The 15,932-nt window shown below is 46.3% G+C and overlaps 1 protein-coding gene and 1 long non-coding RNA gene across 2 annotated transcripts; both read right to left on the bottom strand.

Annotated features, from left to right (window-relative positions):
* Positions 1–35: 35 nt before the first annotated feature.
* LOC146178271 (uncharacterized) lies at positions 36–11,140 on the bottom strand. The gene is made up of 2 exons (XM_084578080.1): positions 8,816–11,140; positions 36–1,322 (listed from the first exon to the last, which is right to left on the bottom strand). The coding sequence occupies exons 1-2, from the start codon at positions 11,015–11,017 to the stop codon at positions 921–923; spliced, it is 2,604 nt and encodes an 867-aa protein (XP_084434206.1). The 5' UTR covers positions 11,018–11,140; the 3' UTR covers positions 36–920.
* Positions 11,141–13,663: 2,523 nt separating this feature from the next.
* Positions 13,664–14,767, bottom strand: LOC146178272 (uncharacterized). The gene is made up of 2 exons (XR_014700579.1): positions 14,697–14,767; positions 13,664–13,870 (listed from the first exon to the last, which is right to left on the bottom strand). It is a non-coding gene; the product is annotated as an uncharacterized LOC146178272 (long non-coding RNA).
* Positions 14,768–15,932: the final 1,165 nt, after the last annotated feature.

Raw genomic sequence — 15,932 nt, forward strand, 5'->3', positions numbered from 1 at the left:
CCCTTGTTTTCGTGTTCGCGCTGTTTATATCAATAATGAATCACAAGGCACAGTTTAGCACATACATCTCATATCGGAAAGCATAAATGCTAGCAATGAACTAAGCCGAAAACCATGGTAATGTTTCGTAAAATATTTAATGCTCTGAAATGAAACCAAAGAGTACAGCACAATGTAAAAAGCAATCTCCATGTTGATAAAAAATAAAAACAGATTAAGAACTCGTAAAAAATATGACTCAAGAAAGAATTTTATCGAGTACAAAAACCTATGCACAGTTCCTTCCCGGAACTTGCTCACTGCGTCAGATTGGCATATCCAATGCTCACTCTATTAAGCAATAAAATGAAAAAATATGCCACCAGTGCATGTATATCACCACGGCAGCAGTTGTACAAGCCAAGGCCACATCATCTCTGCGCTCTTACTATACTCGCAGACAACTTTCTGTGCCCTGATGGCGAAGGCTAGGTCATTTGTTTTTTGTGTAGGGGTGCGGCAGGATGAAAGGAGAAATGGTGCAAGGTCCCTAGCACCCAGGCAGGCCACTGCCAATGAGAGGAGGACAGAGTCCTGTCTCCATCCATAATTTTTCTGCCTAGCCTCCGTTGCAAAGACAAAGAAAGCTGTTTGCGAGTTTACACAACACTGCACTTCACGAATGACTAACATGTCGTGTAATCGATCTGCCAGAAGTAGTAGGTTGTCAACAATACGCTGTCACTCTGAGGTCAGTTCGAGCAAAAAACCATTTTTGTACATTTCTAAACAATCCTCACTTCCAATGTATTCATGTGGTACGACATCTGAACTGCCATATTATGATCCACCATGATGGTATCAGGTCACAATGTTGACCAGTGGACTTGGTAGTCGCTTGACCGAATGCCACGGACAGCAACTGTAGTGTCCACTGCCCGTCACGCGGTGTCACTGCTGTGCTGCTCATTCTCACTACTGACTTCGAGACGACGCAGCAAGATCTCTAGCAGCAGGGCCGTGTTGGCGTCTTGAATTCCGGGGCTCTCACTTGGCAGTGGCCGGCCATGGTAAGCCAGGAAGGCACTGAGTGAAACAACTGCTCGAGCCGCCTGAATGTACTGAGTCGAACGGGGGCAACAGCAGTCTGCTGGGCACCTCCTATGCAGCTCCATGTTCTTCCCTGCTCTCAGGACTCCCAACAATGTGACCAACGTTTGTCGCGCCTTGGAAACGTCATCCTCCTCGGACTTTGGAGTGGAGTCTTCGTCTGCTGAGTCGCTGGATATTGTGATCGCGCTCTGGATGCTAACTGTGCTTGCCTCTGAATCTGCCTCACTGTCCTGTGAAATAGAACGAAATGCCACTGATATCATGACATGGATTGCGTACTGGCATGGAGGAAATTTGCATGGTAATTCGGCTGACCAATCAGTGCCTGGCCATGTCATGCGCCAACTACCACCTGCCAGAGGTACGCGCGATTTTTGGGCCTTGGGCATCCCAGCAACTGGCTTTTGTGTTGATGGGTCAAACAATGTTTAGGAATTTAAAAAGTAGCCCAGGCATATCTGCAGTGACAACTCAGCTATCTTACGCTTGTGGGCCAAGTGCTAAATTGAGACCAATTTCCATAACAGCACAAATGCCTTAGCAAGGCTCAGCCATGGGCAGTATCGAAGATACATGTATTTTCGATACTATCTTTAGATACATTTTATGTATTGGTATTAGGTATCGTGTGCTGAAAATGAAAGTATCGGCGTATCGGTATCGAAAATACATTTTTAAAGTATCGTGTATTTTGAAGATACTCGATACTAAAGACAACTTCAAATAAATGAAACCGCTGTGAGACTTTGGGCTGACGGCGCTCACTCAGAGGGTGGTAGGCAGCTCGGCTTGTAGTACCGCCTGAGTTCTCTACAAATGCCCCGGCCCCTCAGCGTCAACCAGAATTCCAGATTCCATTTCCTTAAAACTGAAGGAGGCAATGGTAAGTAGGTGCTCACAAGGTGCTTTACTTCTGAGCACCGAGTGGGTACCACCAAGATGCTAAGCCTTTAACAGACACGCAAGGTGAACACAGAGTATACGGTCCACGTACACTGCTGTACCCCTAGCTGCAGGTCCCACCCTTTGTTATCCGCTCCCCGTTTCTGCGGCATTTGATTCTCGTCAAGCAGTGCCCACAGTGTGCTGTCGGACGCAGTAAAGTATGCACAACCCAATACCCCTCCACTAGGCTCCGCATGCCGGCTCCACATGCCGGCTCTGCTTGGTGGCAAGAACACAAGCTCTAAGGCCTGTACACCACGATGCAGTCGGCTAACCACGTACTTGTAGTTACGGCGTTTGACGGAAAACAAACGCCAAACCCATCCTTTGTAACTGCACAAGGAACAGGCTTCCACTAGACTTTTTTTTTTTTTCTGGAAAGAAAAGTGGTGACACGCCCGACTACTGTGTCGGAGTACCCGGTTTCGATCCCAACCGCGGAGGCCACGTTTCTATGGAGGCGAAAGGAAGAGGCGTCCGTGTGCTGTGCAATGTCAGCGCATGTTAAAGATCCCCAGGGGGTCGAAATTACTCCCTAGCCCTCCACTACCATTTTTGTCTTTCCACTTTCCCTCCTGTCTTCCTCCCCTCCCTATGGTGCGGTTCAGGTGTCCACTGGAACAAGTGTGACAAATACTGCGCCTTTCCCTTCCTGCGCATAATTTTAAAAAATATTATGTCCAAAATGTCATGAAATGCACGACATGATGCTATGAATGCAATTTTCCAGCACATTGAATAACAAATTATGCGTTGCCAAACAATTTTTTTTTTGAAAGACATTTGAGAAAACCTTGAATTAAACTTGTCAACATATCTCCATCTTAAAAGAAAAACTAATTTTTGAATTATACGAATTTATTAATTGACACCATATTAGCCACTTTTGTTTAAAAAAAAAAGATACTCTATCTTTTATCTAGAACCAGCCGTAGTTATCCAGCGACGCTAGTGAACCTGGAGTTTCCTAACTACCTCCACGATGTTTTAGTCTACGCGGCTATACTTCACTCTTACACGCTAATAAAAGGCATCTTCATCTAATACAACACTGCGGTGTGCTCGTGTGCGTACGTAGAGAGACTTTTCCCATTTGCGTTGCTTTTAGCACGTCCACATCACGCTCTTTCCAGACTTAATAACGTTCAGCCATTTTATTTTTCTTGTTTCCCTTCCCAGTTCAGTTCAGTCGTCTCCAACTCTTCGTGACCCTATGGACCATATCACGCCACACTTTCCGGTCTCTCATTATCTTCCTAACATCACATAACTTCATCTGCAGCGCCTCGAAGATGCCACCTAACCATCGCGTTCACTGCCTACCCCTTTTCCGGTGACCCTCTACCTTTCTCAACATCATATCTTTCTCCAGCAACTCCTCTCTTCTCATCAGATGACCAAAGTAGCTGAGCTTTAACTTTAGAATTTGACCCTCCAATGAGCAGTCAGGGTTTATGATCGACAATATCGACTGATTCGATCTTCTGGCAGTCCAAGGAACCCTCAAAAGTCTCCGCCAACACCACAATTCAAACGCGTCAATTCTTCGGCGGTCAGCTTTCTTCACAGTCCAACTCTCGCATCCAAACATCACAACTGGAAAGACCATAGCACGAGTTATTCGGATCTTGGTTGGCAGTGTAATGTCTCTGCTCTTTACTAGGCGGTCAAGGCTAGCCATGGCTCTCTTTCCCAGAAGCAGGTGTCTCCTAATTTCATGGCTGTCACAGCTTCCACTTCTTGTCTCTTGATGCTCCAGGACTTGATAGGGCAAGACGCACTCTTTCCCTATCACTCTGATAGGGCACTCTTACACGCTGATAAAAGGCATCTTCATCTAATACAACACTGCGGTGTGCTCGTGTGCGTATGTAGAGAGGCTTTTCCCATTTGTGTCGCTTTTAGCACGTCCAGATCGCACTCTTTCCGGACTAAAAAATGTTCAGCCATTTTATTTTTCTTGTTTTCTTTCTAGCTTTTAACAATATGCAGAGCTTGAAAAGTTTGTTATCGCACTAATGCTAATATAACTGCTCAGTTCTCCAAACACACGCAGGTTGCACCTTTGTATTTGTGTGTATAGCCCAGTGCTCACAGTTCGGTTCGCATGAAGAGCATTAGTTTAGCAATCATTTAACTGTAACCATGGCTTCAATTCAATGTGAAGTTAAGACAAGGACAGCTGCCCAAACAATAACTCCATGCTGGCGTATTTGCCAAGCCCTTTCAGAAAAAGCATGCTATAGGAGTGCTCTAAATATTCCACAAAGAACGTTAAAATTTCCTAATGCCGCTAATCGCATTACCACCTTTATTATGTTAGGATTTCAGTGATGTATCGAAGTATCGACGATACATTACGAAGTATCTGTATCAAAACTCGATTTTGATCCTGTATCTTGTATTGGCATCCGGAATACAATTTTGCAGAGTATCGAGTATCGGTATCGAAGATACTTATTCGAAGTATCTTGCCCAGCCCTAGCAAGGCTCAATTTCTTCTGATAATCCCGTCATTTGCTAGCCCCAGGCAAACGCTTAATGCAGATTAGCATAATTGTAAGAAATTAACAGATATACAGAATAATGATTTAATACAATTACAAAATAATTTACGACACCTGCAGGCAAAAGTATCAACAAGATTTGTTTTCTTTAGAGTGCAGCTCGTTGACACCCGTTTCTGCGCTCCGCAGCATCGCCGTTGCACCTCATAACCAGCTATATAAATAATTAAAATAAATAGTTAAAGAAAACCTGTCTCCATCGGGAATCGAACCCCCATCACATAGATCCCCAGCCGAACATTTTAACCAACTGCGTCACGCACCCGGAGTCGTGAAACACACATCATAATTTTCCTTGTCTACCGTGAGAATGATAGTAGTGATGACAATGAAGCTGCAATTAGTGATAATGACAATGATGACATTAGCAATGATAATGAGGGTGTATTTAGTTGTTAATGATAATGAGAGCAAATGTGATGCACAATGTGCACCAGCAAGATTTTGGCTTTTGCATTTCTGCGGTGTAGATACCACAGTGCTCTTGGAATTTTACAGGCAGCTCTTTGACTCCCTGCATTTTGCGACATCGCCGCTGTCCCTTGTAACCAGCTCCATAAATAAATAAATAAATGCGGTCTCCATCGGGAATCGAACCCCCATCACTCAGATCCCCAGCCGAGCGCTTCAACCAACTGCGCCACGCCCGGGGTTGTGAAACGCACATCATAATTCTCCTTGTCTACCATGACAAGGGTAATCTTGGACTCCAAGATTACTCCGGAAGGAGACTGCAGCCATGAAATTAGGAGACACCTGCTTCTGGGAAAGAGAGCCATGGCTAGCCTTGACCGCCTAGTAAAGAGCAGAGACATTACACTGCCAACCAAGATCCGAATAACTCGTGCTATGGTCTTTCCAGTTGTGATGTTTGGATGCGAGAGTTGGACTGTGAAGAAGGCTGACCGCCGAAGAATTGACGCGTTTGAATTGTGGTGTTGGCGGAGACTCTTGAGCGTTCCTTGGACGGCCAGAAGATCAAATCAGTCGATATTGTCAATCATAAACACTGACTGCTCATTGGAAGGTCAAATTCTAAAGTTAAAGCTCAGCTACTTTGGTCATCTGATGCGAAGAGAGGAGTCGCTGGAGAAAGATTTAATGTTGGGAAAGGTTGAGGGTCACCGGAGAAGGGGTAGGCAGCGAATGCGATGGTTAGATGGCATCCTCGAGGCACTGCAGATGAAGTTACGTGATGTTAAGAAGATAGTGAGAGACCGGAAAGGTGGCGTGATATGGTCCACAGTGTCACGAAGAGTCTGACAAGACTGAAGGACTGAACTGAACTGAACCATGAGGATGATATTAGCAATGACAATGATGCTGCAATCAGTGATAATGACAATAATGACATTAGCAATGATAATGACGGCTTATTTAGTTGCTAATGATAATGAGAGCAAATGTGATGCACAATGTGCCTTTTACATTTTTGCAGTGTAGGTTCCACGGTGCTCTCGGAATTTTACAGCGCAGCTCTTTAAAGGGGCACAGTGACGTTCGTCAGGCCGCTAATTCCAGCCGACCTCTAGGTTTGTTCCACCATGCCGATGTCAGTTCAAAAATAATTACAAGAATCGGCGCATGGAAACTAGAGTTATTCGGATTATAAAATTCTAAATACAGGAAAACCGGGTTAAGTGGAGAAATATGGGAGAAGCCTTCGCCCTGCAGTGGCTTTACTCAGGCTGATGATGATGATGATGATGATGAAATACAAGAAAAAAAGAACGATGCGTCTGATCTGGTGTGAGAGGGAGCCCCTCTCCCATTTCACTCGCCCAGCGCCCGACTTGAGCGGAACCTATGAGAAACGCAGCTTTGTGCTAACATGTCGGAAGCTATCCACCGTGGTTGCCTGTCCAATTCAACCTGTAGCCGCACTTTTTGGCAGCTTCGTTAAAATGGTAACAGCAACCACGTGTGTTGCACGACTGCTGAGGTGTCGGGTCTCGCATTCCAGCCCTTGTTTACGCTGCCGATTTCGCCATTATGGTGAAACTCGCCGGAACGCCATTTTGGCGTTCCTCCGGCGTTTATCGCTGGTGCTGCCGTGGATCACTCAAGAGCTACCTGTGTGGAAGTTCGAGAACGAGAATGCGAAGGCGGAGACGGAGGAGTGACGTACAGGAGCTAAAGCGAAGCCTATCAAGTACATGTACAGGACCAGCAAGGAGGTCATCTGCCAGGAACGACTATATGACAACTCCCTGGGCAAAGGGCTGCTGGCAAAGGCCCGCTGTGGAGTGCTGGGAACTCGGCTGTGGCGAGCGCGCTTCACGAGCGATCTCGACACAACTTGCGCCATTTTTGGAGCGCCGGCAGAAACGATCAGCCATGTGATTTTTGACTGACCAGCGATTTTGCCGACCTTCGAGATTCAAACATTGTCAGCTGCCTTGAAATTTGAGGAGCCTGTGGTAGTGAAGCTATTTTTACAAGCACTTCGAAGACACACGCGGAACTAAAACATCTTTTATTTATTTTCTGCACAGTAAATTGAAGAACACTCGATTGCAAAATCTAATGTGCGTGCTCGACCAATCAGTGAAGCAGCGCCCGAGCTGTCCAAGCGAAAAGGAAACATCATATCCGTTACCCAACTTCGCCGTCGTGTGTCGCTCACATCGGTGCCAAAACATTGATTATAAAACTGGATTAAAATATTACGCGCTACGATTTTGCCGTAATGGTTGGGCTTTGGGGCATCGGGAAGGTGTAAAGAACCTAGAGGTCAGCTGGAATTTAGCAGTCTGGAGAATGTCACGGCGCCCCTTTAACTCCCTGCATTTTGCGGCGGCGCCGTCGTCTCTCGTAACCAGCTCCGCAGCTAAAAAAGAATGGTATCATAGGATAGAGCACCAAGGAAAGGTGTGCAAGTGACAGAATGGTTGATGTGGTTTAATTAGGTAATTAATTAGAACCAATAACAATAATTGCTACACAGAAATGGTGCAATGTCTGTCACACCTGTTCTGCAAAAGGAAGTGAGGAAGATGGGATTGAAAGTGGAGAGTGAAAGGGGTGCCGTAATTTCGACTCCATGGGGATCTAACATGCACTGACATCGCACAGCACACGGACGCCTCTTCATTTCACCTCCGTCAAAACATAGAGCAAGCAGTTAAGTGGTTTACAGGAAAGGCCCAGTATCTGTCACTCGCGGAAGAGGATTTAGTTCATGTGGAATATGTATTAAAAAGAAAAGGTCTGTAATTGTGTATATATGTCTTGCTCGAACTCTTCGCCTCAATCGAAAAGCAGAAAAACGGCTGATGAGCTGCGCTCAAATTTTACATTAGGAAGTAACGTAATCATCGGCAATTTTTTTAGTTAAATAAAACATGAGAAAAAGGATTTCCCACAAAAAGTTCTGGGGACACTTAAGCTCCACTTTCATGGGTATGAGGTGACAGTATTAATGACTCACATCTGCAGCTCCGCTTCAGGCTTCTCGCACATGCACTTAACTGGTCACGTCATTCTCACTCTGTGGCAACATTATCTCACACAGGGTCATTAGGATACTGTCATAAGCTACCACATTACGTGAAGGACCACCTGACAGAGACACAAAATTTTGGGGTGCAAGGGTATGATGACGCAATAGCGTAGGGTACCCAAACGGGCAGCTCCTGCCAAGTCGGCTTTGTCATGTGGTCTCATGACATCATACAATCAGCCAATCAGTGAGTTCCATGACCGCCTGGCAGAGGCATGCTCGTAATTTTTTTACCATAATGCTGGTGCTGCATTTTCTGCACAATGAGCCTTTTAAGAGCAAGATCACTGTCACACACTAACCAGCCCGCAGTTGCACAAGTAACTAAAAGCTATATGCATTCACAGCAATCATGGCATAACGGATGAAATACATGCGCTGCCTGGGATTTACAATGTCAAGGTTAAAAGACAACACAAGCATCATCTTCTTTCCCACTTTAATTTTTATCAAGCTAAGGTCAGTCACATGCTTGCTCTTTTCATTTTTTTTTTTCACTTGAATGGAAACTCCAGTTGGTAGATTGCGCTTAAATGTTTGTGTTGTCTTCTAAGCTTGTCCCTGTAAATCACAAGCAACCCATGTATCTTCCTCTAAAATGGTCCAACTGGCCCAATCACAAGCACTAATCATGGCATAAGTAGCTGCAAATTGTAATCAAAACATTAAACAAGCAGAAAATGTGAATGTGAAGTACAAACACACTTACGTCACCCCCATGTACTTCTCCGGTCGCCATGGCAGGGCGACCTTCAGCAACATCTGGTGTAGGCCTAGGACTTCTGCTGAAAGCAACTTCTTGCACCAAAGCCTCGGCTAGCAGGTCTTCATCAGCACTATCTAGAATTTCCACTTGTTCAACACCAGTGCTCAGCTTTAGCGTGTGGATCTCTCCTGTGCCTGCGTCCTGGCATGCACTGCTCGGCTGGCCATCTTCACTGTGTTGCGGAGGTGAAGGGCTTCTCCTAGAAGTTTGGCGTTTCAGAATACCTTTTGGTGCCTTTTTACCCTTGCATGCAGTTTTCGCTTTTGAGGTTCCCGAGCCAGACTTGCCCTGTAGTTTTTGAAGCAAGGAGCAACGGCGTCTTATGCGTTTTCCAGCGCTGGTTCCTGTACTGGAGGTAAGGTCACTTGACGGTGTCTCGTCAGAGGGTGTGACCAAGGTGTTCATACTTTGGCAGGATACGTTGCCACGCCCTTCCTTGGCTTTTTGTTGCTTGCGAGGAGAGGTATTACTTTTGTGCTCTTCAGTGAATACCGAGTTTGATGCCACCTCACAGCGCAATGAAATACCTTTCTTTTTACGCTTGTCTGCCAGCGAAGTACAGGGCAGCAGTCTTCTGCCAGTCTGCAAAGGAGCTAGCCGATTCTCAATATCTGTAACTGCTGTCATATCACTACTTGGTTCGCTACAGTGGAGTATGACTGACTGACTGCTGGAGTCCTTTAGTAGTTCTGCACTCTGTTGTTTCCTCGGAGATGAGCGTGTAACGCCTTGTCTGCCGAGCGGAGGTGCGGACTCTAATAAACCTGCTGCAGTACCCTTGTCAGTAGCCCGAAACTGTCTTGGTGAGCATGAATTTTGTTTCCCCTTTGATGGTGTGACACCTACACCTGGTTTTGAACATAGCTGTGAGTCTAAATAGTTGTCAGTGAGCTCTTGGGGTGTTCTATTTGGTCGTTTCCTCTGAGATCTCCGCATTGGCATGGCTTTGCTGGAAGCTGATGCGTGTTTAACTGCATCTCCCAAAATGCGGTTCTCACTACTTTGGGGAAACAGTTCCTGACCAGAGTGGTTACTGGAGCACTCTTGCAGATTTGCACCGTCAGGCTTCACAGGAGATCGGCGGTGCTGCTCTACAGGAGTTTGTTGCTTGCCAATAGCATTGGAGGAACACTGCCCTTTTGAGACCACTGCACAAGTGGGACAGCCAATGCCTGTGATCCGAGAGCCCGATCTCATGTTGCGACGAGGAGCGGGCTCTTTACAATCTCTGAGTGATGACTGCAATGTTTGTAGCTCGTTCATAATCAGTTGCTCTCTTGTATCCTCAGGCACAGGCACAGAACTTTTCTTTATTGCCTCTTCCGGTCTCGGAGAAGGTGAAGCAGAGGATACAATTTTTTTGGCCCTTTTGCTCTTACGAATGTTTTTGCTGACGACAGACATCTCAGAGCTCTGCGGTAGTGACGAACTTTCTGTTTCAGGAACTACACAGGTTGATGTGCCCTCGACACCTAAACCATTCCTAGGAGGGCTTGGAGGCTTTCGGGAGTCTTGCTCACTGTCGCTGTCCTTAACGATGACGTGCGATGCCGCAGGGAGTACCGGCGAGCTGTCGAGTTCTGTCGCAACTTCAGGGCGACGTTTTTTGAACAGAACGTCGATTGTATTAGGCGACTCGTACAAGTGCTTGAAGGGAAGTATTGTTTTTATGTAATGCCCCCTCAGAGACTGCCATGAATGATTGCCAGGCACGGCACCAGCCGCTACCATTTCTTTGTACACTGCATTGCCATGGACACGGACGCCCGGCTTCTTCGCTATGTACTTTGCAATCGCAATTTCCTCGCCAAGTGTGTAGTTCCTTCTTACCCGGACGGTGCGGGGTCTTCGTGCATTGGAGTCGACTGGTACTTTGAAGTCTACGAGGCGAAACAGCGTGTCCTTGTCGGAACATGCGCGAATGTAATTAGCGGAGAATACGTCCTCTGTGCTGTCCGTAACAGTAACGCTAGACGGCACCAGTTGTATGGCAGCAGAAACTTTTTCTGGCTGTAGAAGGACGCCCCCTCCGTACTCTATAAGCTCTCGTATCTCCTTGCGCTCTGAACAGGGCCCTAAGGAGAACACCATGGGGCCACCATCCGCCCTCACGAAGAGCTGTCGACTTCGCTGCTTATTTGACATTACTTAACAGTATTGAGTATAGCTTTGCAATCGCAGTCATTCGTAGTCTACCGCTCACCGACCGCCTCGGCTCTTTGGCTTACGTCGGCTCATAAAATTCTGGCTTTGGCTGCTTTGCGTCGGTCTTGCGGCCGGCGTTGCTGCAATCCAGAGCAAAAAGCCAGCCAAACGCTCGTGCGACCGAGTGAAAATAAGCAAATCGTTATTGCAACCAATAAATTGGCTTGGCTTTGTTTATTATTTTCGGATTGGGGTTTTTGCAGGAAAGCCCAAGGCAGATCACATGTGGATTAAAATGTGTATACATGCACCTTGCACCTGCTACGTAACTCATCCCTGGATGGATGGATGGATGGACTAAACTTTAATGTCCAACAGGGGGGGAATTCTATAACGCTCTCAATTTCGCTCTCAAGTTGTAGAGCGTGACGTCAAATTGACGCGGCTTTCACGTGACCTTAAGACGTCGATCGTGACGGATTACGGAATCGACCAATTGCTAGTGACTCGTAGCATGACTCCGCCCCTGAGGTCTCCGTTCCGCGGTCGTGCCTACTGCTACATATTTGTCGCAACGCTAGCCGAGGCCGACGAGGGACCGTCTCCTAAGTTTTTATGAAACGGCGCAGTTAATACGCAGTAAATAAAATTAATAGATATTTATTCTGCTGAGGAACTGTATTTACAACTAACTAACATGAAGCATAAGAAGATACGTTTTAAGCTTCGCAATTAAATTTGCTCTTCAGTAACTTTTTGTCTCCGCGAGGGCACGCTGACGGTGTCAAAGAGTGCACATGGCGGCTTGCTGGAAAACAGCTGATTCCTCGGCTAGTTGCTATTTTTCGTGCGTCGCCTGAAATCGAGGTCCTGTGCGGATGTCGTGAGCAGCTGGAAAAATCCGATTGAAAACAATGAAGGCTACGAACCTGCAGTGGTCAGCGTGGTGAAAGCGTTGGGCATGAAAATCGACTAAGCCATCAGCTTACTGAAGAGTGTCAGCGTTGTCAAAGTGTTTACTATCGATGGCAAGAGCGACGAGTGGGAGGTATGTGGTCTGCTGTTCTGTTTGTTTAAAAGAAAATACAAGAAGATCATGAAGGCTACATTACTGTGTTTGCCGACAGAGGAACGTTTGCACTTGCAGTAAGGCAGGTGGCAGCTACTATGCAAGAGTTAGCAATTGCAGTGCGGGAAACGAGATCCGACACACGACCCTCCACCACGGACTCCTCATGCAAGCCACGGTGACAGTTACTCCTGTGCTTCGCAGCCAGTTGACTTCGTCCGCATCGGGCTCCGTTCCCGATATTCCGTTGATGTTTTGATGATTGTTTAGTCTCTATAAGGTACACAAACTGTGATGTTAATGCTTCCTTTGGTGTGTTCAGAGAAAGAAAATACTTTATTCAGAAATTTGCTATAGTGACCGAGGAGAGGACGAGCTTGTTCAGCCAGGTCTGGACAGGGATGTGTAGTATTCATGTTGAACGGTATGCCCCCCCCCCCCCCCCCCCCCCTTTTTTTTTTTTTTGACGGGAAAGGCAAACACATGACGCAAGCTTGGTGCGCGATGCCGGAGGCGAGCTGGTGAATCTGCTTAATTTCCCTAGTCTCATAAACAAGGGGCCCACCAGTGAGGTGTGCAGATTACCTTGAAGGCGAAGAATGTGTGCTAGTTTTGAAGTGCCATCATGGAATCTGTGTAGTGTTTCAAAAAGATGTTCATTTTACACACATTCCTCATTCTATTACCTTTCCATGTTGTGTGCATTATGTACAAACCATTTTAATTGAAAGGCCAGTTTGCACAAAAGATGCTTTTTCTGATTATTTGTTGAAAATGACTTGGAAAATAAATTCCAAGGTCAAAAGTAGGTGACAATTATGTAAAGGGGTGCTTATCACATGTTTATGGTGCATGAAAGAGCGCTGAACAAGGGTTGAGGGGAGCCTCAGTTTGCAAGCCGAACCCACATTTAGATTTTGGCTAGCAAACCAAGGTTCCTCCTCAACCCTTGTTTAGTGCTGTTTTGTATTGAGTAGCCATCTTATTTCTCTCGTTCTACCATGTTTATGGTGTAAAATATTTTTGAATGCTCATGTTTTAGCTGCCTCTACTGTCTTCAAGCTGCTCAGCAGTCCCCTTGCAGTTTTACACGTTTTATTAGTGTACATAACATCTGCTCACACATTGCCTTAACAATGTATGTGTGATGCTTATTTTATTTTCACTAGAACTTTGTAATCATTCAGCAATCATTGTGGGCACTGCAGCCTAGTATTTGTACACCATTCTCCTAACAGCTGTTACAGCATTTAGCACTGCGAGCAAGATCTCTAGTAGTATACCATCCAGCTGGCATTTTTACCTCTGATATGTAAGCGTTTTGCACACTGCACCATGCATACAGTACCTATTTCTATAGGTAGCTTCAATATGTTGAAAGGGAGCGGCTTCTTTGAGCCCAATAATTATTTTGCAATATACATGTCAATGTTGTATGGTCATTGTACATCAAGGTACCTAAGTGTGTTGGTATATACGATGTCTCTTTCTCAATAAAAACACTCGAGTGAAATACAGCGGCCAAGAAATAAGTGCTTCTACTGGGATATATGTGGCAGTAAAACATCTTGGTGCCATTTTCTGATTCCAATAAGTGTCATGGTTATTTATTACCTTGCTGTAACGCTACGCTTTTCGGTTTAAGCATGTTTACCACACAGCTAGTGACCGCAGCCAACTGTGCCAGGCTGCAAGGTGATAGCAGAGAAGGGACAGCAAGTTGGGTCTGGGATGACTTGGCATTGGTGTAAGCAGCCATGACTCCAGTGGGTAGTCACTGTCTCCTGCATAACCAAACAATGACATCCACTTAAGTCCGCCTTTTGCATGTTCTAGTATACAATCAAAGATCCATACCAACTAGCCCATAGAAAGGTGGTAAACATTCACAGGAATGTTGGCAACATATCACAGGGCTGTCCAAGCAAGCATCATTGTAAGGATAGCCTTGTAGCTTGACAGTGATATAAACAAAAATGTGTTAAGATTACCTGCACAACACAAGCGCTACGGTTTCTTAGGCAGTAAAGAGATTTCAAACATTGAATATTTGGTTGCTGGTGCCATAACACTAAATTTGTACATTAACAAGCATTCATATGCATAACTATAGTCCATCTTATGCATGCAGCTTCAGCGAATTCAGACAATCGATCACTCGCCGAAATACAAGTCAGCTTCTCTGTAAGGCTCGTAATCCAACCAAAAGGTCTCGTTATCACACAACACTCTTCTAGTTCTTGCTGAAACGAAAAGAAGCAGGCGCTTTTTGCAGCGTACTCACACTTTCGAGTAGCGAACGTGTCGTAGGGAGGGAGCGTAACGAATGGAGGCAAGGCACTACAATCCCTAGTCCCTTCGTCCTGTATTTTGAGGTATATACAGGTATTGAACTTTCGTCAGGTGTCGCTGGGTAATCTCGAAGACAACAGCTGGAAAGAAAAGAGATCTTTCCTCTGTTCGTTTTTTAACATTGCGAGGGGGAACGAGTCCTTTCGGTTAGAAAACAAGACTTGCAGAGAAGCCAACTTACAGCAAGGGGTCGATTGCACATATTAATGCATATAATCAATATCGTTCGATAACCGACGCGGGTTTTTTACAGTTTACCCAAGAAAAAGTCGCAGGCGTTTAGCAGGCCTTCGTTCACCTTTCGGCGTGCAGGAGTACCGCTAGAAGAAAGCGTTGTTTGGAGTCCTTGGTCCCACGGGGCAACGAGGGTGAAAAGTGCGTATGTTCGCGTCGCAGATCTGTAATAAAATAGGAACAATACAAGTTTACAATGATGTTTCGAACTCGTAACCAAGCACACACAGTCAAAACCAAAATTTACTCGCTACTGTGATGTTCACAACGTAGAACCCCTTGCCTAGCGACTTCTTTCCATATCGCACCACGGCGCCTTGACGACAATCAGCGTTCCGCCCGATGGCTTCCGCTATCAGCGTATGCACCTGCTGGTCGATGCCTATGCGATGCAAACGATGTTACGTTCCCGACGCAAGCTGGTAGCCCCCGATAGCAAAAAAACGCGGTGCGCATGCAGCCGCAGTGGCTGCGCACTCGTCCGTGAGCTGCGTGAGCCCCCGTTCATCGATGTTCGTCGGCAATCGCCGCACAGTCACTCCACTTTCTGCTGGTTTCCGAGTTGAACACAGTCGGAACAACTAGACCGGTACGTCAAACGCGTCTTCGTCCTCCCTTCTACGCCGTGGATCGCACCGACACAACTGTCACACAGCCAGCGCAACGCTATAGCAACGCAAGGAACACAGCCGCCATTTTCGCTCTACTCAGTTGACTGGTTTTGGGGTTACCTCGTTTCGCTCACAATTTCAGTCAATATTCAGCTCATGGGCAACGTCACCACTTTAGTCTTGTTGATGACGTACCCACAGTCACCGGTGAGATCAGTGATGACGCAAAATTTCAATATGGCCGCCGACCAATAGGAGCAGGGCAAGTTGAGCGGTTTGAGACTGGTTTTGTATTGAGAGCGTTACAGAATTCCCCCCCAGATAAGGTGATCTAACCACCCCCCGACACGCAGGTCAAGGGGCGGGTGCCGCCGCCTCAGAGGCAGGCCGGGAGGTCTTGGGTCCCAGCAGCCTCTTCAGCCAGTTGGACGAGTAGGAGCTGGAGCTCAGGGTCCGAGCTGCACAGCAGGGTCTCCCAGGTGTCTCTACAGCCTATATTGTTCGTTCTCCTGGGAGAATACGGGCATTCCCATATTATGTGGTCGAGGGTCCCTCTCGCCCCACAAAGATTGCACTTGTCACTCCTAGCCTCAGGGAACATGTGGTTCGCCATAACCGGGTGCGGATATGTATAAGTTTGCAGTCGCCT

This window comes from Amblyomma maculatum, chromosome 9, assembly GCF_055883805.1.
Source record: "Amblyomma maculatum isolate TAMU_Amacu chromosome 9, ASM5588380v1, whole genome shotgun sequence".
Taxonomy (NCBI): domain Eukaryota; kingdom Metazoa; phylum Arthropoda; class Arachnida; order Ixodida; family Ixodidae; genus Amblyomma; species Amblyomma maculatum.